We start from the raw sequence: 24,551 nt of genomic DNA on the forward strand, positions 1-24,551 counted from the left end.
ACAGAGCTAAATAAAAACCAACTGTGCTAAGCCGTGAAAAGGACACAATTGACCATGAAGGATACCTGCTGCAAATGTGTGTTCCTTAAAGCACTGTGGCAGAAACTACTATATCTGAGAGCTACCTGCACTGTGCAGGGAGTCGGGTTTCTGACACCGCATGATAATTAAGCAGTAGAGCCCGAGAGGAAGTGTGTTGTCGTGAAATACCATCCCGGCTGTGATCTGGTGGCCGTAGATCATCACAGCCGTGATGTTATTGGTGATACTCCCTCCTCGAGTGCTCTACTGCTTTAATACAGCAGTTAAATAAATACAGTAAGAAGTTAATAAACTGGCCGTGAACGCGGCGTTTAATATGTTTTAATGTTCAGCTCCTTCCTCCTAATTATAGCTCCTTAACGAGCTGCTTGTTGCTACGTCAGAGTAACGAGCTCCACCCACTCGCTGCTCAGCCGGCAGTTCGTTCTCCAGCTCCTTACACTAAATTCCCAAACTGTCGTCACCACTGAGCAGCTTTTCAGTCGGCAGCTGAGACAGAAGAACAGCTGAACAACCTGGAATCAGCCAGAAATGAACCCAACACCATTCGCCAGACGTGTCTGATCTTCAGAGTCGGACCAAATCAGACTGAGCCATAAAACTGACCCAATATCAGGTTCAGCTCAGTTTGGTCAGTTTGTCCAGATCAGTATTAATGTTGTTTTGTTCCAGTCGGTCTGTAAAGCTTCTTACAGCCCGTTTAGTTTGGCGAATGGTGTTGGGTTCATTTCTGGCTGATTCCAGGTTGTTCAGCTGATCTTCTGTCACAGCCGCCGACTGAAAAGCTGCTCAGTGGTGACAGCAGTTTGGGAATTTAGTGTCGTCGCGTCTTCAGAGTCGGACCAAATCGGCTGTCGGTCAGATGTGATCTTAACAGTGTCCGTTTTCTGTTTGGGGCAAAGTAAGAAGTAAAAACGTTCAAATGGCTCGTGCGTCTCCTACAGCTGTCAGAGTCAATGGCGTCTCGGTGGAGCGATACAGTGTTGGTGAAAAACCCATGTTGGTGATGTTATGGTGAAATAACAGCACGGTTAGAGCGCCTCTCAAACACTAACGGCTGTAAAAGCTGTTATAAATGTCTTGGCTGATTGAATATATTGTTTAAACAAGGAGGAAAACTGGAAATATGACTTTCCACCAAACTATCATTTTAAAGTGTGCCCTGTTTTAATGGAGCGCTTACCTTCCTACGCACCTGCTGCTCTTTGGCGGAGTGGATCTTGACATGCTTGCGAAGGGAGCTGGGGTCTGTGTAGCGTTTGGTGCAGCCGGGGATCTGACATGCGTACGGTTTCTAAAACACAAAATGCAGAGTAAGAACTGAAGATCAGCCCCTTAAACTCTTTGGGCCTGTATTCGGGTCCACATTTCAATTCTACTGAATAATTAAGTACATAAATAAGTACAACTCTGAAAAACAAAACATGCACAGTTTACTTGGTATATTTTGAGAGGTAAGAGTAGAAATATGAAATAAAGTTTAAGCAGAAAAGGAAAGAAAGCAACATACCTTTCAGCTGAGCATTTTTACAGCGGAAAAATGAAAGAAGAAGAGGACAGACATTTCAGTGACTTCTGAAAACTCATGCATTAGCAAAACATTTTCTTTACTGATGTCACTTCAGGCCTGACTTAGAGCCTGTGCTTAACAGCCAGCTGCGTATTACACACAATAAAGTACATTCACTAATATACACTCACTGGTCAATTTACTAGGTATCTTGTATTTATATTCATAGAAAAATTTATCAGCTCCACTGACCACATAGGGACACTTTGTAGTTCTACAGTTACAGACTGTAGTCCATCTGTTTCTCTGATACTCTGTTACCCTGTTCTTCAGTGGTCAGGACCCCCATGGACCCTCACAGAGCAGGTACTGTTTGGGTGGTGACCACTGATGAAGGACTAGAGGATGACCAACACAAACTGTGCAGCAGCAGATGAGCTGTCGTCTCTGACTTTACATCTACAAGGTGGATCGACGAGGTAGGAGTGTCTAATAGAGTGGACAGTGAGTGGACACAGTGTTTAAAAACCCCAGCAGCACTGCTGTGTCTGATCCACTCACACCAGTGCAACACACACTAACACACCACCACTACGTCAGTGTTACTGCAGTGCTGAGAATGATCCACCACCCAAATAGTACCTGCTCTGTGAGGGTCCATGGGGGTCCTGACCACTGAAGAACAGGGTAACAGAGTATCAGAGAAACAGATGGACTACAGTCTGGACCTGTATATCTACAGTGCTCCTATGTCCTCAGAGGGGCGGATAAAATGGGTAATAAATGTAGATATGAGGTAGGTGTACCTGATGAAGCGCTCAATTAGCATATCATCTTAATGACTCATTATCTCGTTTTGAAATAACATGATATCCCAAAAAACAGCACATTTGCATATAGATCTGCCTGGTCAGCTGTTTAGCCCCGCCCATTTACATTTAAGTGGATAAAGTGTGTTTCAGCCTGGACTGCTTTTTTCAACACAGAGCAGCCAATCAGAACATAGCTCATTTACATATACCAGTCTTAAAGATACAGCGACAAAAACATGCTGTTTCATTTTCAGGGATAGAAGTAGAAGTAAAAAAGGGATAAACAGATGAGGAGAGGTGGGAAAAAGGTCACGTAAAGATAAATTATGACTATTCTTGCGTACGCCCAGGTTTTGAAAGGATCACAGGGGAAAAAAAAAACAACACAAAAGATGCAAAATACAGATGTTAGTCAGGGAAGAAGGGCTGCCAGCTGACCTCGACACAGGCAGAATTAAACTGAGCTGATCTTCACATATCAGAAGATGAGCTCAACTGGAATAAGCAGTGCTTGGCACTTTGGTAGGACAAGCTCAAATATAAGCAAGCCACTTTTCCCCTGTTTGTGTTTCAGGTCTTTTCTCACACAGACAAAAACAGTAGTCATTAAAGTGAAAGTGGATAGCTTTCCTTTACGAGCTCTCCTTTCCTTCCTTCTACTTCTCTGTTAATAACTATTTTTACTAGCGGCCCGTCTGCTGCTGTTTGTTTTCCCTTCGCAGCTCCACACAGTCTCCGTACAGTTAAACAGGCCAAGCACAGAGAGCGAGAGAGGGATGGAAAAAAGGAAAGAGAAGGAAAAAGAGCTGTGTGGAGGATAAATTTCATTTCATTACACTCGCCGTATATGAGGCGTGTTGTGCTCGGTGTATCGGAGACGATGGCCCAGTCAGCCGTAGTATCGTGTAGTAGCTCCACTAAGCAGCTTTCAGACACACAGGGCCTGTTTACACATTGCATTAACCTGAGTTTCGTGTCCAGATCGTATCTGGATAAATTTGGGCAGATTCCATTCACACTTTTTACTAAAATGTGTCCCTATCGGGACTAGATGAGATCCGAGTATATACATCGCTTCCGTTTTCCGGCTTTTATTCCCGCCGTTACACGGAAAAGCGGAAAAGGCTTGCCTTGGAGCGCATGACAGCTGTTGGTTTGGGGAGAACTATCCTCCAGCTTTATTTTCCTTGTTTAACCCGTGTGTGATGTTGATGTGTTTGTTACTCAGTGGTCTGCTGGACCCACCACATTATTGTTTATTAAATCAATACAGACATTTTTGGAAAATACCAGATGTTTAAAATATCACAAGTGGCCAGTGTAGGGTTCTACTTTAGCAGCTGTAGCCAGTCAGCAGCCTGTCCATGTTGTCCCTCCTCACACACACACACACACACACACACACACACACACACACACACACACACACACACACACACACACACACACACACACACACACTAACAGCAGGCCATGTAGGAAGAGAACAGAGTGAAGGACACAGCACCTCCACACTTTTCCTCCCGTGGGTTCAGCCCAACACCACATGTGTAATATAGATGTGTGGGGGGTGAACAGAGTGAAGACACTGAAAATGGGTTATTTTATATGTTCTTCACAGAAAATGAGCAAAGGACAAGAATCTGAGGATGAAATAATAATAAATCACATCAGTTTTTCTTTTGGTAAACACTGAAAATGGGACCCACAGACCTGAACACCACACAGGGGTTAAATCTCAGAGTCAGCGCTCAGCAGACACTCTGCTCACGTAATCGCACTGGGATAAAGGATGCGTTCTGTTTACACTTGAATTAAATGCAGTCAAGACGAGTCTCTGACCAGCTTCGAATGCGGGCTGAGCGGTCCGACTGTAATCCGATTGTACTGCGCCCTATAGGTGTTTACACGCGGCTTTTCATGTGGTCACTAATCCGATCACCAAAACACAGGGCTATTTGTATAAACAGGCCCACAGGGCCTCCCTTCCTATACATCCTTTATTCCATCTTTCACTCCCCCTTGCATCTCTCTCTTTCTCCTTCTGTCTCTCCTTCTCTCTCTTTCTCCCTCTCCAAAACATTTTCTCTTTCGCTTTATATCTCTCTCCATCTTTTTCTCTCTCTCCCTCTCATATTTTATTTCTCTATTTCTTTCTTTCCTTCCCTCATTCTCTTTCCATCTCTGTCTTTCTCTCTCACTTCCTCCATTTCTCTCACTTTTTCTTTGTTTCTCCCTCCTTATCTCCCTCTTTCTCTCTCCTTCAACTTCTTGCTCTCACCCTCTCGATCCCTTTCTACCTTCATCTTTCTCTCCCTCCCTCTCATCTCCTCTTTCACTCTTTCACATTCTTTCTTTTTCTTTACCTCTCTCTCTCTCTCTCTCTCTCTCTCTCTCTGTGTTTTCTATGTGCCGTTACTCTCTCCAGCGGAGCGCAGTGTTAAATGGTCTGTATCTGCGGTTCCCCCTCATCAGTACAGAGGGCGCCACCACAGTGACTGACTGTGTAAGCAGTGAGCTTTAACTTTGTGTAAAATCAATAACTTAATCTTTCTTCAGCCGTCGTCGCTCTGAGTCCTGAGCCAAGAACCCAAACAGTCCAAATCAAACTCCCTAAAGAATTAAAAGACAGAAGGACTTTAGGGGCAACTGGAACATTAAGGTAGCCAGACATGGTCCAGCACAGATGCCTTGTTAAAGTGAAGGTCGTCTCAAATAAATATAATTCACCTTCACTCACTCTGACACTGACCCTAACCTTAAACCCAACACTCACTCTGACACTAAGCTTAGCCTTAAACCCAACACTCACTCTGACACTGACCCTAACCTTAAACCCAACACTCACTCTGACACTGACCCTAACCTTAAACCCAACACTCACTCTGACACTGACCCTAACCTTAAACCCAACACTCACTCTGACACTGACCCTAACCTTAAACCCAACACTCACTCTGACACTGACCCTAACCTTAAACCCAACACTCACTCTGACACTGACCCTAACCTTAAACCCAACACTCATTCTGACACTGACCCTAACCTTAAACCCAACACTCACTCTGACACTAAGCTTAGCCTTAAACCCAACACTCACTCTGACACTGACCCTAACCTTAAACCCAACACGCACTCTGACACTGACCCTAACCTTAAACCCAACACTCACTCTGACACTGACCCTAACCTTAAACCCAACACTCACTCTGACACTGACCCTAACCTTAAACCCAACACTCACTCTGACACTGACCCTAACCTTAAACCCAACACTCACTCTGACACTGACCCTAACCTTAAACCCAACACTCACTCTGACACTGACCCTAACCTTAAACCCAACACTCACTCTGACACTAACCTTAGCCTTAAACCCAACACTCACTCTGACACTGACCCTAACCTTAAACCCAACACTCACTCTGACACTGACCCTAACCTTAAACCCAACACTCACTCTGACACTGACCCTAACCTTAAACCCAACACTCACTCTGACACTGACCCTAACCTTAAACCCAACACTCACTCTGACACTGACCCTAACCTTAAACCCAACACTCACTCTGACACTGACCCTAACCTTAAACCCAACACTCACTCTGACACTGACCCTAACCTTAAACCCAACACTCACTCTGACACTGACCCTAACCTTAAACCCAACACTCACTCTGACACTGACCCTAAACTTAAACCCAACACTCACTCTGACACTGACCCTAACCTTAAACCCAACACTCACTCTGACACTGACCCTAAACTTAAACCCAACACTCACTCTGACACTGACCCTAACCTTAAACCCAACACTCACTCTGACACTGACCCTAACCTTAAACCCAACACTCACTCTGACACTGACCCTAACCTTAAACCCAACACTCACCCTGACACTGACCCTAACCTTAAACCCAACACTCACTCTGACACTGACCCTAACCTTAAACCCAACACTCACTCTGACACTGACCCTAAACTTAAACCCAACACTCACTCTGACACTGACCCTAACCTTAAACCCAACACTGACTCTGACACTGACCCTAACCTTAAACCCAACACTCATTCTGACACTGACCCTAACCTTAAACCCAACACTCACTCTGACACTAAGCTTAGCCTTAAACCCAACACTCACTCTGACACTGACCCTAACCTTAAACCCAACACTCACTCTGACACTGACCCTAACCTTAAACCCAACACTCACTCTGACACTGACCCTAACCTTAAACCCAACACTCATTCTGACACTGACCCTAACCTTAAACCCAACACTCACTCTGACACTAAGCTTAACCTTAAACCCAACACTCACTCTGACACTGACCCTAACCTTAAACCCAACACTCACTCTCTGACACTGACCCTAACCTTAAACCCAACACTCACTCTGACACTGACCCTAACCTTAAACCCAACACTCACTCTGACACTGACCCTAACCTTAAACCCAACACTCACTCTGACACTGACCCTAACCTTAAACCCAACACTCACTCTGACACTGACCCTAACCTTAAACCCAACACTCATTCTGACACTGACCCTAACCTTAAACCCAACACTCACTCTGACACTAAGCTTAACCTTAAACCCAACACTCACTCTGACACTGACCCTAACCTTAAACCCAACACTCACTCTGACACTGACCCTAACCTTAAACCCAACACTCACTCTCTGACACTGACCCTAACCTTAAACCCAACACTCACTCTGACACTGAACCTAACCTTAAACCCAACACTCACTCTGACACTGACCCTAACCTTAAACCCAACACTCACTCTGATACTGACCCTAACCTTAAACCCAACACTCACTCTGACACTGACCCTAACCTTAAACCCAACACTCACTCTCTGACACTGACCCTAACCTTAAACCCAACACTCACTCTGACACTGACCCTAACCTTAAACCCAACACTCACCCTGACACTGACCCTAACCTTAAACCCAACACTCACTCTGACACTGACCCTAACCTTAAACCCAACACTCACTCTGATACTGACCCTAACCTTAAACCCAACACTCACTCTGACACTAACCTTAGCCTTAAACCCAACACTCACTCTGACACTGACCCTAACCTTAAACCCAACACTCACTCTGACACTGACCCTAACCTTAAACCCAACACTCACTCTGACACTGACCCTAACCTTAAACCCAACACTCATTCTGACACTGACCCTAACCTTAAACCCAACACTCACTCTGACACTGACCCTAACCTTAAACCCAACACTCACTCTGACACTAAGCTTAGCCTTAAACCCAACACTCACTCTGACACTGACCCTAACCTTAAACCCAACACTCACTCTGACACTGACCCTAACCTTAAACCCAACACTCACTCTGACACTGACCCTAACCTTAAACCCAAGGTTAAGGTTACACGCAAACACACACACACACACATACACACACTCAGACACTCACACACATACACACAAACATACACACCCTCACACACTCACACACGCACGCACACACACTCACACACACACACTCACAAACACACTCACACATGTATACTCACACACACACACGCACACACACTCACACATACACACACACCCACACATGCATGCACACACACTCACACACACACATGCACACACTCACACACACATACACGCGCACACACACACACACTCGCACACACATGCACTCACACACATACACATGCACACACACACACTCACACACACATGCACTCACACACATACACATGCATACACATGCACACACTCACGCACGCACAAACACTCACACATACACACACACACACACTCACACATGCACACACACACACACATACGCGTGCATGCACACACACGCAAACATACACACACACACTTACACACAGACCCACACACATACATACACACACGCACACATACATACACACGCACACACTCACAAACACAAACGCACACATACACACATACACACACGCACACACTCACAAACACACACACACACACATGCATGCACACACACACACACACAGACATACACCTATACACACACACATACACACGCACACACTCACACACACATACACACACACACACTCACAAACACACACTCACACACACACTCACACAAACACATACAAACTTGTGTGTGTGCTGAGCTCTTACAGTGTCCAGGTGTGTGCGCTGGTGCTTGGCTCTGTCGCTGGAGTTGCTGAAAGCTTTCTGGCAGCCTGGGTGCTGGCACAGGTACGGCTTCTCTCCAGTGTGACTCCGCAGGTGAATCTTCAGATTTTCCAAACGAGAAAAAGCCTTATTACAGCCTTCAAACTGAGAGAGAGAGAGAGAGAGAGAGAGAGAGAGAGAGAGAGAGAGATTTAACATATCTTCCAATGTAGTCAAACTACCTCAGCAAACCTGCCCCATTTATTTATTTGTTGTTAAATGTGGAGAGAGAGAGAGAGAGAGAGGAGAGAGAGAGAGTGAGAGAGAGTGAGAGAGAGAGAGAGAGAGAGAGAGAACAAGACTGAGTCAGAGAGGAAAGAAAAGAGAGTACAGAAAAAGTGTGTGTGATGAGAGAAGAGACCCTACAAAAGAGAGTGAAGACAGCAAAGAAGAGAGAGAAAAACATTTGTACAGTTACTGTTTATTTGCTCAACTTAACAGATTAAAACATGTATGAAGGTTCTGGCACATTTAAGATGTGATGTTTCACTTTTCCCAGTGTGTTAAATTCAGTGAATAAACAGAAATTGTGCACAAAAATTTGCAGAAATTTTCACACTGAACAAAAAAGCATCTTGTCAATTGAAATGATCTTAATTCGAGTCCATCATATCTAATATTTCTTATTGTTAGCTTGCTCCTAGACATGTTTGACTTGTTTTAGGTCATTCTAATCAGGAAAATGATCTCACTACACTGGCAGGTAATTTAGCTGCTTTTCTTAAAACAAGCACAATTATTTGCTGATTTATTTTAATTACCTAAAATAAATGATACATCAGGAAAAAAGTTAAACAATCTTAAAATAAACTTACAATAATCCCAACAGGAAAATGTTGGATATATCAACTAGATTTAAGATCATTTTACTTGACATTAAACCATTATCCAGTGCATAACACAGCACTGAGCAGAAAAAGTGTAAAAGGTAAAAGTGGCCCAAATCCCATCTTTTTCCTCATATGTGACTTAGATTTGTCGTTTGTGTGGCTGTGTGAGCGATTTGAGACGCTTTCATATGTGGTACTGAAATCCGATCTGTATCCGATCTGCGGCAATGCGACAGCCAGATTGGAATTCATGCGAATTTTATGTCCGTCCAACTCGACATTCGTCATGGTGACTCAGAAACATTTAGGCTGATGTTTCTGTACCAAAACATTAGAGGAGACGCGTCGCAGCCGCGTCATGTTTGAAGAGGTTTCGAACAAAACTGCAGCGTCAGAGAACAAATGACACATTCCGAGGACGCGAACCAAAGAAGTGGCCGAATAAGAAAAGCCCTTTTTACGAAGAACTCGAACACTGTTAAGCTTTACCACCTGTCTGGAAAGCACTTTGAGCTGCCACTGGCATGAAAAGTGCAGTATAAATGAAGATGATCATAATTATTAGTAGTAGCATTTTTGCAGGTGCCTAAAAACTTTTTGCACTTTTTGGTTTTTGTGCACTTTCAGGACAAACATGTTGTTATTATGTAGGAAAAGGTCATCATGATGTTTCTGCTGATGTCTAAGCTGAAAACTGTTCAGGTATCGCAATAACATGCAATTTTGTTAACTGCATTATATATATATATACGTGTGTGTGTGTGTGTGTGTGTGTGTGTGTGTGTGTGTGTGTGTGTGTGTGTGTGTGTGTGTGTGTGTGTGTGTGTGTGTTATGTCAACTTTGGTGACTCAATTATTATTGTTTGCCCCTTTAACTGAGTAGTTGGTGAGCATGCATGTCCACGTTGGCAGTGGTGGACGAAGTACACAGATCATGTACTGGAGTTAAAGTAGAGACACCCATGGTAAAATATTACTTCAGTAAAAGTAGAAGTTCCTCCCTTTAGACCTCCACTTGAGTAAAAGTACTAAAGTATTTCCCTTCAAATGTACTTAAGTATAAAGTAAAAGTACTAAAAGAGGAATTCTGGCTCTGATCTGGTCCTGTTATCATTTTTATAACAAGAATGTAGGAGGAAAAAGTCGGATATTAGACTCTGAAATGTAGTGGAGTGAAAGGAAAAAGTCGCCCAGAACGGAGAAACTTCAGTACAGATACACCAAAAATACTAAAGTACAGAAACTAATTACATTTACTCAGTTACTCAGTTACTGTCCACTGCTGCACGTTGGTCAGTAAAATGGAATTTACAGCAACATCTTTTTATTTTTACAAAAGCTCCGTATTTCACTTTTAAAACTGAAACTGGGCAAAACTATTTTTAATTTTTGTTCACAGATGTTAACACTAGAGTTGGGTTTTAGAAAGTGGGTTTAACTCAGCATTTAATATATATATATATATATATATATATATATATATATATATATATATATATAATCAATTAAATTGAATACTAATTAAAATCAATGATTTATTTTTTAATCCAATCTGTGTATTTTTATTGTATTTTTATTGTATGATTTCAAATGACTTCTTCTAACACTGTTAAGCTTTACCACCTGTCTGTAAAGCTCTTTGAGCTGCCACTGGCATGAAAAGTGCAGTATAAATAAAGATGATCATAAAGATGATCATCATTATTATTACTATTATTATGAGTAGTAGTATTTTCAGAGGTGCTTAAAAAATTTGCTTTCTGTACAGTACTGTACGTGTGTGTGTGTGTGTGTGTGTGTGTGTGTGTGATACAGGCAGATAAACAGTATTTAAGAGCTGTCCTGCTCTCCAGCGTCTCAGTGCACTCTGAAACTTTATTAACCCATCTCATTACTCATTAGAGCGCTGCTGGGTCACGGCCCTCCTCCACTTCTTCACTTCTTCATCCACTTAAACATTTAACCACTGGCCTGTGCACGAGTGGCCTAGACCTGACCAACACCTACAGCTAACTGTACCGTGAAACATATCTCTAACTCATCTATATAATGGGCCCTAAAGTAGCCATATTAGCCTGACATCAATACTGACTCTCTCTCTTCCCTCAGATCATGGACAATGGCCGCCTTTGGCACCTATTAGGATCTTCCTGTCCAATCACTTAGCGGATATTTTATCCCCAAGCTCCGCCCCCTCATTGTCCGGCTCGAGCGTGAGGCCCCAGGTCCGTTTTCACCGAAGGAGAGAGAGGCTTCTATTCTTCTACAAATAAAACCATCTCTCTCTCTCTCTCTCTCTCTCTCTCTCTCTCTCTCTCTCACACTCTCTCTCTCTCTCTCACACTCTCTCTCTCTCTCTCTCTCTCTCTCTCTCTCTCTCTCTCTCTCTCTCTCTCTCTCTCACACTCTCTCTCTCTCTCTCTCTCTCTCACTCTCTCTCTCTCTCTCTTCTAATGAACCTTCAGAACGCTCTGCCCTCCTTCACTCACAGCGGCTCGCTATTGAGGCCATTCAATACAGCCTGAAACTCTATACTGACACGGACAGGGCAGATTGAGTGACCCGGGTTACGTGTGTGTGTGTATGTGTATGTATGTGTGTGTGTGTGTGTGTGTGTGTGTGTGTGTGTGTGTGTGTGTGTGTGTGTGTGTTTTTTGTGTGCTTTCAGGACAAACATGTTCTTAGTATGCAGGAGAACGTCATTATGACGTTTCTGCTGATGGATCAACCGAGACTGACCAAAACTGTCCAGGTATCGCAACAACACACATTTTTGTTAACTGCATTATGTTATGTTATGTCAAATTTGATGTTAACTGAAATTTGCCTACTGAAATGTTGCTGTTTGCCCCTTTAACTGAGTAGTTGGTCCACGTTGGTCAGTAAAATGGAATTTACAGCAACACCTTTTTTTGCTTTCAAAAGCTCCAGATTACACTTTTAAAACTGAAACTGGGCAAAACTATTTTACATTTTTGTTCACAGATGTTAAGACTAGAGTTGGGTTTTTAGAAAGCAGCACTTTCCACGCCTCATTCAAAGTTGTGTTATAATCACTCAACCCCCGCTGCACTCTGGGTTTTCTATTTTCTGCTCTACGTCCACATTCTTAACCAAGTAGATGAATTACTCTGTTATAAAGTGCTATTAATAATTGAAAGAAAATCGAGCTCATTTTCCAGAAGGTACACTGAGAGCTGGCCAATCATAAGTCAGAAAACCAAAAAACGAATGCACGTTGTTGCAGGCCAGGTACATCCCTTCACGGCATTGGTATTTCCAGTGGACTCTTCCAGCAGGACAATGCGCCGTGCCACACTGCACACACTTTTCAGGAATGGTTTGAGGAACATGATGAAGAGTTCAAGATGTTGCCCTGACCTCCAAAGTGCCCCAATCTCAATCCGATTGAGCACCTGTGGGATTTGGTGGAACGACTAAGACCCACCGTGGCTCCACCTTTCAAAGGATCTGCTGCTAATGCCTTGGTGCTAGATACCACAGAACACATTTAGAGGTCTTGTAGAGTCTATGCCTCCATAAGTCAGAGCTGTTTTCATGGCATATGGAGGACTAACAGCATATATAGGTCATAATATTTGGGCTGATCGGTGTAGGTACTTACACACACACACACACACACACACACACACACACACACACACACATGCTGCTGTCAGAAGAAAAGTGGTAACTTTACAGGAGAAGGGAAAATCCTACATTACTTTTAATGTAAGTTAATGGAACCAGAATGTTTTCCTAGTAATTCTGAACAGTTTCTTTTGGTCCATTTATCATGGAATTTACAGACACTCTGAAGGTCAACAGCCACTTTTAAATTATGTCAAAAACAGAAAAATACAAGGTTTTCTCCCGACAGCAGCGATATGTAGAAAACATATGGAACATACTATTATTAAATATAGGTACTTATATATAATATATATGGGACTTGATATTATTAAAGGCAGATGCCTACATATATAATACAGAATATAGATACTTATATACATATATATCTATATATATATATATATATGCCTACTGGCCTTACATTGTATGTAACTGTCATGTAGGATGGACCAAAGGAAACGGCCTAAAACAACTTGGACAAAAGTCTAGGCCCCCTGACTTAATGAAAAGTAAAGTAGGTGTAAATGTAGCATTATTTGTCATACCAATAAAGCACCTTGAATTCACTTACACACATATAATCCAAATGTCCACTCTGCAGGGTCAGTAGACAGGCAGAAATGTGTCCACTTATCTGAAGTATTTCAGAAAACATATCAGACCCCACACCATCCACTGTTATTCCACAGAAATCAAGCTCTACCCTGGAAAAGTCTCACGCCAGCCCTTCCACACAGACCCACCCCATGCTGGCCGCCAAAACACGCCCTGCAAATCGGAGTTTTCAAAACAAACACTGAGCGTTCAGATGTGCCAAAACGTGTGTGTATTTATGCGGAAGGGAAATAATCACTCTTTTATTGCTTTCTTTAACGTAATACAAATTTCAGGCTAAATTGAATTTACGAGTCCAGTGAGTGAGGAGCCACCTTCAGCCCTGCTACGCACTGTTCGCTTCTCAATCTGTGCATGCACCACTGCATTCTGGGATACCTTACAAATACAACACACTGCCAAGCTTTAATCTATATGTCAGAGAGGACTTTCACTCTCTCTCTCTCTCTCTCTCTCTCTCTCTCTCTCACACACACAGTATTTTTTATTGCTATTGTGGTATGAGTGCAACAGCAGAGCTGCTGGAGTTTTAAACACCTCAGTGTCGCTGCTATACTCAGAATACCACCAGCCAGCCGCGACCTGTGACCACTGATGAAGGACTAGAGGATGGCCAACCCAAACTGTGCAGCAGCAGATGAGCTGTCGTCTCTGACTTTACATCTACAAGGTGGACCGACAAGGTAGGAGAGTCTATTAGAGTGGACAGTGAGTGGACACAGTGTTTAAACACTCCAGCAGCACTGCTGTGTCTGATCCACTTGTACCAGCCCAACACTAAACACACCACCACCACATCAGTGTTACTGCAGTGCTGAGAATGATCCACCACCCAAATAGTACCTGCTCTGTGAGGGTCCATGGGGGTCCTGACCACTGAAGAACAGGGTAACAGAGTATCAGAGAAACAGATGGACTACAGTCTGTAACTGTAGAACTACAGAGTGCAGCTATACAGTAAGTGGAGCTGATAAAGTGGACAGTGAGCGTAGAACTCTGATCGGTGTGCATATATTTTATATATATTTTACTGTAAGTCAATGGAACCAGACATTTTTCTAAGTAATTTTGGGAAGTTTCTTTTGGTCCATTCATCATGAAATTTACACACAATGTAAAGAACAACAGGCATTTTCAAATGATGTTAAAAACTGAAGAATGACCAAAAGTGGACGAGGTTTTGGTCCAACAGCCGCTATATATGTATATTGCCGTCTGTGTGTGTGTGTGTGTGTATATATATATATATTGCTGTCTGTGTGTGTATATATATATATATATATATATATATATATATATTGCCGTCTGTGTGTGTGTGTATATATATATATGTATTGCTGTCTGTGTGTGTGTGTATATATATATATATTGCTGTCTGTGTGTGTGTGTATATATATATATATATATATATATATATATATATATATATTGCTGTCTGTGTGTGTGTGTGTATATATATATATATATATATATATATATATATATATAATGCCGTCTGTGTGTGTGTGTGTATATATATATATATTGCTGTCTGTGTGTGTGTATATATATATATATATATATATATATTGCCGTCTGTGTGTGTGTGTATATATATATATATATATTGCTGTCTGTGTGTGTATATATATATATATATTGCTGTCTGTGTGTGTGTGTATATATATATATATATTGCTGTCTGTGTGTGTGTGTATATATATATATATATATATATATATATATATATATATATATATATATATATTGCTGTCTGTGTGTGTGTGTGTATATATATATATATATATATATAATGCCGTCTGTGTGTGTGTGTGTATATATATATATATTGCTGTCTGTGTGTGTGTATATATATATGCTGTCTGTGTGTGTGTGTGTATATATATATATATATATATATATATAAAATGGGGACGTGGTGCAAAATGATTTGCCTTTTTTAATTAGAATTTTTTGGATAATTTACATCAAATTATCAAACATGCTATGATGTGCCATAATGTAAGGAGAGCACACACATATAACTGACCCATCAAACTGTGTGATCCAATCCTGTAAGAAACCTCTCCTGAAACCTCACCCACTCACACTGTGTAGCTGTGGAGTTCTTCCTGTGGGCTAGCAGAGCGAATGAGTAGTTTCAGTATCATAGAGTAATTTAAGGTGATCAATGTTTTAATTAAATTAGCGGTTTAAGGGCCCAAATATGAATGAAATTCTGAATATAACGCATATCAGTGCCACAATGATTGATACCTAACAGAACCTTACACAGATGTCAAATATTAACTCTTCAGGTTAAGATTCATCAGCCAGCACAAATATTTCTAAACATGTTCTGAATCTGTAATCTAAATGGACTGGATTGCTTTTTGATAATGAGATGAACTGTTTTTTTTAAGTACATGCAGAAAACAGTTAGGTGTAAATTAACCATATAAATTTTACCAGGCAGCCTTTAACATCTCCAGCTATTCACTTTTTACTTATTTTGTTATTTGTTATTTTACAGTATTATTTTTTTTCGTGAACTTTCAGGTTCCAGTGTTCAAATCATTCCCTTTGAAGTCTGATTCAAATAAAAAGAAAGATCCATATACAGGTAGACGTAATGTAATAATCCACATTTTTACTCTGATGAGCCGGACAAGCCTTTTGATGTTATTTCAGAAAACAGTTTAGTGCTAACGATGCTAATAGCTCCGGATGTGTTTTGCTTTCCTCTCTGAAAGGCCGGTAAGCCACTGATAGCTGGTGAAGGGGCTGAAGGCGAGGCGCTCCGGCTCCGCATCGCTCTAAAGCCGGACCTCACGGTCTTCAGCAAACATTCAGAGTGACAGTAGGGTCTGAGCTGCGTGTCGGGGCGTGGGGGGCTGATTAACGGCGGCGGCAGTTCTGACCCGCACGGCCACGGAGGAAATGAGACCTGACCAGCTCAGAGATGCCGTGATGGTCTTCTGGAGGACTAAAAGGCCACAGTGTGGACAGCCAGTTGGAAAAAAAACACAGTTCAAAAATGCCTCGCGCCACATTAATCGCCTCAGACAGACCTCCTTTTATGGAACGCTGTGGAGAAGGAGGGGGGGGCAGGTCCTGCTGGCTGATGACATCTCAGACAGTGCGCTGATGGAGTGACACTATGTGGAAAAAACCACGGCTCCACAGAGAACACAGGGATGTGAGACACCTGAACATCTGAAGTCAGGCCACTGAAGTCCTCACTTCGATGTCCTTATTGCAGGACTCAAAGTAAAGATATGTTTGTGAATAATTAAATGAATTTATTTATTTACCTCAAATAACTGAAAGTTCCTCCTTATTATAAATGTATTAACTACAATTAAAATCAAATATTGCATCTTTAGCTCTGGACTGAGGCTCTGAGGCTAATGCACCTAAGAAGTAATTGAAGCTTTTAGGCCTAAATGATCAAACATTCATCACAAACAATCTAGCACATACTGAAGCTCTTCTGGACCAAATGTAGTTAAACGTGCAATTACAAAGACAGGATTTAGTGTATTTAGTTAAATACAAATAACTGGGTTCGTAGTTTTCAATAGTCTTTTTTAAACATGGCATTAGGGGGGGCTCCCCAGTGGCGCAACCGCTTTGGCCCTGTCATCAGGAGGTCGTGAGTTGGATCCCTGGTGCTGCTACAGCCGTCCAGAGCCGGGAGTCCAAGAGAGCACAATTGGCGTCGCTCTCTCTGGGTGGGTGGGTAGGATGGCCCCCCTTCTCCCACCCATCACTCAACATGATGCTTGTCAGTGCAGATCTGGCGGTTGGCGTTTTCCTCCGAGCGCGTTTGGACGTCCAATGACGCTGCGTGAGCAGCAGCTCGTAAAGATGCAGTGGAGCTTCACAGCTCTCAGAGGAAGCCTGTGCTGCCTTCGCCCCCCCCCAGCGCTGATAGTATCGCGTGAGTGGGGGTCCTAACTAGCTGGTGGAATTGGAAACTACTAAAATAGGGGAGAAAACTGGAGAGGAGAAAGAAATGGCACTACTGTCTGTTCCAACGTACCAAATGTCAGGAAAAACGAAATACTGTGCCTTACTGTGTGTTGTGAAAACGTCCCGACGTATCACGACACTACATCCCATGCAATATGAAATGATATTGTTACCTATATAAATTACATATCAGAAAAAAAATCTAAATCATATACTTGACAGAAAGTTACTGTCATGAGTGGCCCCTTCCAGTCCTGTACGTGTTTGTGTTTCGGTATAGTCCACGTGCTTCTTTGTTTTGGTATCCATAGTCCTGCCCCTTGTTTTGTAACTCCGCCCCTGATTGTTCTCACCTGTTCCTTGTGCTTAAGCCCTGTGTTTGCCCTTTGTTGTCGCTGGTCTTTGTTGTTTGAATCTTTGTTTGCTGTTGTTAGTGTTTCTCGTCATGTCTATTTCTGAATCGCTCCGTGTTGGCTACATGAACCTGGACCCTGATGACCCTGATGTTGGATTTGCCCTCAATAAAAGTCGCTTACCTCCGCAAACTCGCTACCTCGCTCCACGTTACAGTCACAGAGAAGACTCAACAACTAAATACAATCCGAAATCAGTATTTAGTGTATCCACTCCTTAAATTTATCACAGCTTCCTAAATTTCCTTTGAGGTGACTCGCTTTCAGTTTTTCCACTGAATCCACAGGGATATTTTTCAACACCTCCAAAGTTCAGCCTTGGAGTTTGGGTGCATTTTCTGCTTCTGACAAAGTTACAAATGGAATCTATCAGTCCATAAAACCTCACCCCACGTCTCAGATGTCCAGTTCAGTTGCCGTTTTGACTGTAAATTAAATGAATCGCTGACTTCTGCACAGTACTGTCAGAAACCACATAAGCAAGTCTATTGAGATGATTAAATAGAGGCAGGTTTGTGATGATTTAGGCAACGGTTATTTCTGATGAAATTTCTGGATCCTTCTGAAAGTTCCCACCGTTCTCATTACGCTGAGAAAGTGCCTCAGGTTTCCGTTGGCTCTGCCATTAAAACGTCCGGCTGGTAACAAACATTAAGTGCATTATTACTTGTAATTAGTCGAGTAAAAGGCGACAGGCGCACGGCCTTTTAACAAGAGCCATGAGTCCGTTCCTCGGAGTTTGATGGGCGTTCTGTAATGGCTTTTGACGACCAAATTGGTTCAGCACTCTCAAACACGGAGTACGACTTTTCCTCTGGGTTGTAACACGTCTCTGTGATCAGAGCGCTGTATAAATGGTTATAAAATTGATTCTGGTTCCTGCTGGTGAATGAGAGGTGCGGTGAGCCTTCCTGCTGGAAGGGCCAAAGGCGACCAGCAGAAAGAGAAAACCACGACACGTCCATCCGCTACAGAGCGCTAAGAGGCTGCAAGCTGGAGCGAACATGTGACTTTAATCTGTCCGTTTTCCAAATGCCCCGCAGCAAAAGAGCGGAGAAACGCAAATGGATGAAATTATATCCATATGATTCAACGAGACAGCTAAAAGGAGACAGGTTTCTCATGCACTTCGTCAGGGCGCCAAATTAAAGCCAGCTTCGGCTAAAACATTCACATTACATAGTTTACACATATCGGTTCCACATCCAAAAAAACGCCACCCATTTTAGCGGCCAGCTTCATCTGCTGCAAATAGCAGGCCTAATTTGAGTGGAAGATCAGAGGTCTAGTTTTTTGTTCTTTTTTTTTCCCACTTTTTCACAGTTTTTTTCCCAACAGGAGTTGGATTGAGATGAATTCATACATTGTTTCTTCTTATGGATTTCTTCATGTTTTTATGTCCTTGGCTCTTTTTTCCTCAAAATTTCCGAACAGTTGATTTATACACGATGTGATGTGTACACAAATCTTCGGCCAATGAATGCTGTCCAGATGGGAGTGGAATTCTCTGCCGATAAACTGGTGGAGGAAGTAGTCATGTAAATGACTAACGAAATTGCTCCGAACAGCCCATCTTGTTCTCATGCGAGCTCAGTTACGGGAGAATGAAACCTATATGGATGCGACCGCAACAGGAAGCAACCTATGATGACTAAATTGGGCGTCTCGCATAATAATTACAGGGCCAAGTGCATCCTCCTGAAACAGCCATTCTGAGGGAAATTGAAGTGAAAGTGCCTGTATGAAGGGCTCCGACATGGAAATGTGTCTTTTAGTGCTGGTGCTCCACATGAGAGGTTTGAATACGGAACATGCAGGAAGCGTGTGGAGCTTTACGATAGTACTTAACCCTGGACTCAGGGGTAAATTGGTTCCAGCCAACAGAGACACTTGTGCCCATTAAAACACTAGACATGATTTCCTTTTGACCAGTGGTGGTAAATGTAATTAGTTTCTGTACTTTAGTATTTTTTGGTGTATCTGTACTGAAGTTTCTCCGTTACTGGGCGTCTTTTTCCTTTCACTCCACTACATTTCAGAGTCTAATATCCGACTTTTTCCTCCTACATTTTGAGAAATCTGTGGTTCCTTTTGGTTTCTGTGTGTATAAAAATGTAACATGTCAAAACGAAAGAAGCGCAAAGCCAGAGCACCAATCAGGGCCCAGCGGTCACTTTGTTTAGAGCTGGTTTTGACCTGTTGGTCATACCGACCCAGTGCAGCACGCGGTTCAACGTCAGCGCAGCAGCGTAAAACTTTGGGAGAGTCTGTTCAACATAAATGATGAACTAACCTAACTTTGTGTAAATACAGCTCAATATAGAAATATGTCCACATATGCAGTCGAGACTGACGCGGCTTTTTTCTGAATTTCTACAAACACCGTTTCATTTTATAGTAAATGAGTTTGGGCTGGTTTATGTTTATGAACAGACGCCTACAGATCAACATAGTAAAGGAGCTCATCTGTGATCCTGAGTTTAAAGCCAGTTTTTATTCAACTTAAACTTGGAACTAAGTTGTAAATAAATCTGAAACTGAAACTTTGCTTGTGTGTAAAAAGTGATTTCAGAGCCACTCGGTTCTCCCTGATGGAAACTGTTTACCTTCAGTGTTTTGTGCTTCTGATCATTTTAATAGACGTCAGCGTCACTAATTAATGACGTTCTATTAAAAGACTGGTTTACCAAGAGAGACGCTGGAGGACTTTCACCTGAAATGAGTTCATGAAGCCAGTCTGGTTATAAAAATGATAACAGGACATCAGAGCCAGAATTACTCTTTTAGTACTTTTACTTTATAGTTATAAGTACATTTGAAGGGAAATTATAAGTACATTTGAAGGGAAATACTTTAGTACTTTTACTCAAGTGGAGGTCTAAAGGGAGGAACTTCTACTTTTACTGGAGGAATATTTTACCTTGAGTGTCTCTACTTTAACTCAAGTACATGGTTTGTGCACTTCATCCACCTCTGCTTTTGACCCAGCAGGTGATGACAGTCTGACTGGTAGCGCCACTATGAAAGAAGACTGATTGTTTTGGGGGGCACATCGTGTGGCAGAGAGGATTGAGGAAAGAAAGAGGAAGTATGTGAGACAGAGTTTAAGTGTGCTCTATGTAACAGGTTGTAACGTCGGATATGCACTCAAATTTTCCCTCAGAGATCAATAAAGCAGGTATATGCACTGTAGCGCTGGTGGTAAAAGATGAGGAGACCAAGTCGAAATAAACCAAACAGAAGCTTCACTTAAGTGAAACAGCTCGGCGCGCGGTGGGGGACTGAACTCCAACATGAGCGTGTCAGTAGAACTGAAGCAGCTCCACCTCCACTTAATGGCGGCATTCCCTTCCCTTCATGCAGACGAGTCGGGGGCGTCATTACGGGATTTTACTGACTTGAAAAATAACTCGGCGGAATATTTTACTAAACACTGTGTCCAACTAAATCTTTACCTGTCAGTTTTATTTATTTATGAGTATTTACTCATTCAAAAGTTTGGAATCATGTCTCATATCAATCATTTTTGCCACGCAAGCTGATTTCACCGTAACATCACAGGTTTTTTACAAACACTGTATCACTCCACTGAGACGCTGTTGCTAAGCAACGACTTTGACAGCTGTAGGAGACGCTCAAGCCATTTGAACGTTTTTACTTCTTACTTTGCCCCAAACAGAAAACGGACACTGTTAAGATCACATCTGACCGACAGCCGATTTGGTCCGACTCTGAAGACGAGACGACACTAAATTCCCAAACTGTCGTCACCACTGAGCAGCTTTTCATTCGGCAGCTGTGACATAAGATCAGCTGAACAACCTGGAATCAGCCAGAAATGAACCCAACACCATTCGCCAAACTAAACAGGCTGTAAGAAGCTTCACAGACCGGCTGGAACAAAACAACATTAATACTGATCTGGAGAAACTGACCAAACTGAGCTGAACCTGATATTGGCTCAGTTTTATGGCTCAGTCTGATTTGGTCCGACTCTGAAGATCAGACACGTCTGGCGAATGGTGTTGGGTTCATTTCTGGCTGATTCCAGGTTGTTCAGCTGTTCTTCTGTCACAGCTGCCGACTGAAAAGCTGACAGTTTGGGAATTCAGTGTAAGGAGCTGGAGAATGAACTGCCGGCTGAGCAGCGAGTGGGTGGAGCTCGTTACTCTGACGTAGCAACAAGCTGCTGGTTAAGGAGCTATAATTTGGTGAAGGAACTGAACATTAAAACATATTAAACGCCGCGTTCACGGCCAGTTTATTAACTTCTTACTGTATTTATTTAACTGTATTAAAGCAGTAGAGACACTCGAGGAGTGAGTTATCACCAGTAACGTCACGGCTGTGATGATCTACGGCCACCAGATCACAGCCGGGATGTTATTTCACATTAACACTCTCCCTCTCGGGTTCTGCTGCTTAAAAATAACATATACAATGCACATTATACAACATTACATAGGGCTCCGAAATGTACTTCATTTCCTATTTTCTGTGGAAAAAAGATTTGATCATGACTTTCTCAATATGACGTTAATGTTATTATAACTTCATTGCTGATGTTTTTCAGATGTTTTTGAATCACGTTCTGCTCTGTTTATTATTCTAGACAATTGTTTTTTTTTACTTATTAGGTGAGCAGGTCTCACATGTTAGAAACTGCTTTTATACATTGACCTGAAACTTGATTTTCTTTATTTACTTTATTGAAAACACTGCCAATTTTTTTCTGTACTGTATGTATCCTGTTATTATTTTTATCCAGCAAACTTCAACTGAATCTGAAGCCTTTTTCTCATGAGTGTAAACCAGACTGCTATTAAAGTTCCACTATAAATCGCAAGCTGACAAATCGATCATCATTTTCAAAAATTCTGATTAGGTTGTTCATAGAAGGTTACATTTCATCCAGTGTGGAAAACAGGGAATAAAATCCAGGCTTTGGCAACATTCCCAGCTGCTCGTTGTAAATAGCATGGGGAATATCCACCCAAAAAACTCATACAACATACAGACTGCGCTTGTGTAAATAACTCATTCAATATTTTCTTTCAGTTTTCTTTTCCTAACTACTGTTAAAAGCACATATTAAAGCTCTTGTGCACCAAAGGTAGTTTAAACGTTTGATTACAAAGAGAGGATTTAGTGTATTTAGTTAACCCTCCACTGCATGATGTTGCCTCAAGGCAACAAACTCATTTTCCTCACTTTATGTTTAAGTGATACTTTCTTTAATCCCACAACCGGGGAAATTTCAGCTCCGCATTTAACCCATCTGTGAAGTGAAACACCACATACACACTAGTGAATAGACACACACACTAGGGGGCAGTGAGCACACTTGCCCAGAGCGGTGGGCAGCCCTATCCACAGCGCCCCTGGAGCAGTTGGGGGTTAGGTGTCTTGCTCAAGGACACCTCAGTCATGGACTGTTGGCTCTGGGGATCGAACCAGCGACCTTCTGGTCACAGGGCCAGCTCCCTAACCTCCAGCCCACGACTGCCCCCAAATAACATACAATAACATTATACATATTTAAATGCAATGATAGGGTGAAAAATAAAGGGAAGAGTTTGAGTAAGTCAATAAAAAGCATGTTACTTGGTCATACTGTCTCTTAGTGGGCAAATTGAAAGCTCTTTTTAAACACTGAGTATAAGTTTTTTTCTTGTTATGAGAATTTTTAGAAATATGTTTGTTGCCCAGAAGCAACACGGTGCAACAGCGGAATGGATTTAGCCAATCACAAGCCAGGTCTCACCGCTTCAGGGAACACGGCTCTATATCATTTCTTCCCAATGTTGCGCGATGTCGCCTCAAGGCAACACACTCCAAAATACTCCAAAATTCCAATAGTGCACACAATATTTTTAACTTTTTACTGTTTTGGAATTTAAGCAAGAAAGTGAATTAATTTTTAGTTTTTAATTGCTCTTATAATGCGTGTAGTAGAGGGTTCAATACAAATAACTAGGTTCAATTTTTTTTTTTTAAAGGTTGGCACTACTTTATCTGTTCCAACATACCAAATATCAGAAAAAATAAATACCAGGCCTTACTGTGTATCGTGAAAACTTTCTGACGTATCGTGATACGACATCCTGCCGGGATCCGATATGTGGCTTTGAGCTTTATTCCCAAGATGGGGCCTTTATCATTTGGTCCTTAAATTTTAACAACTTTTTATTGAATAAATATTAATATATAACAACATATATCATTTATTTAAACAAAGTATCAAAAAGGATGCCCCCACAATTTTCATCGGCATCCTATACTGGCGTTATAAAGGGCTACAACTTCATTAGCTTTGTGTGGACTTGATTGCTGCATTCTTTATCGTGAAGTAAGAGCACAGAGAGTAGAGGCCAGATGGTGGATCTGGTTTCATGGCTTTGCTGTTGAAGTTTCTGACCCTGTTGATGGACGGCAGGGAGAGTCTATCGCTGCCCTAAGCGGCCTGTCACTCCGAGTGGTCTAAGTATTTCTAATGGCTAATTAGACTGTATTACAGCA

At 42.1% G+C, this 24,551-nt stretch overlaps 1 protein-coding gene across 1 annotated transcript in view; it reads right to left on the minus strand.

The window, feature by feature from the left end:
* Positions 1-24,551, minus strand: part of LOC108439403 (zinc finger protein GLIS1) — a 174,146-nt gene that overhangs the window by 47,206 nt on the left and 102,389 nt on the right. The window contains exons 7-8 of the mRNA XM_037535729.1: positions 8,531-8,692; positions 1,226-1,336 (exon numbers count right to left, since the gene is read on the minus strand). Coding sequence (XP_037391626.1) covers positions 1,226-1,336; positions 8,531-8,692 — 273 coding nt within the window. The remainder of the gene's footprint in view (positions 1-1,225; positions 1,337-8,530; positions 8,693-24,551) is intronic.

Source organism: Pygocentrus nattereri, chromosome 28 (assembly GCF_015220715.1).
Source record: "Pygocentrus nattereri isolate fPygNat1 chromosome 28, fPygNat1.pri, whole genome shotgun sequence".
Classification (NCBI taxonomy): domain Eukaryota; kingdom Metazoa; phylum Chordata; class Actinopteri; order Characiformes; family Serrasalmidae; genus Pygocentrus; species Pygocentrus nattereri.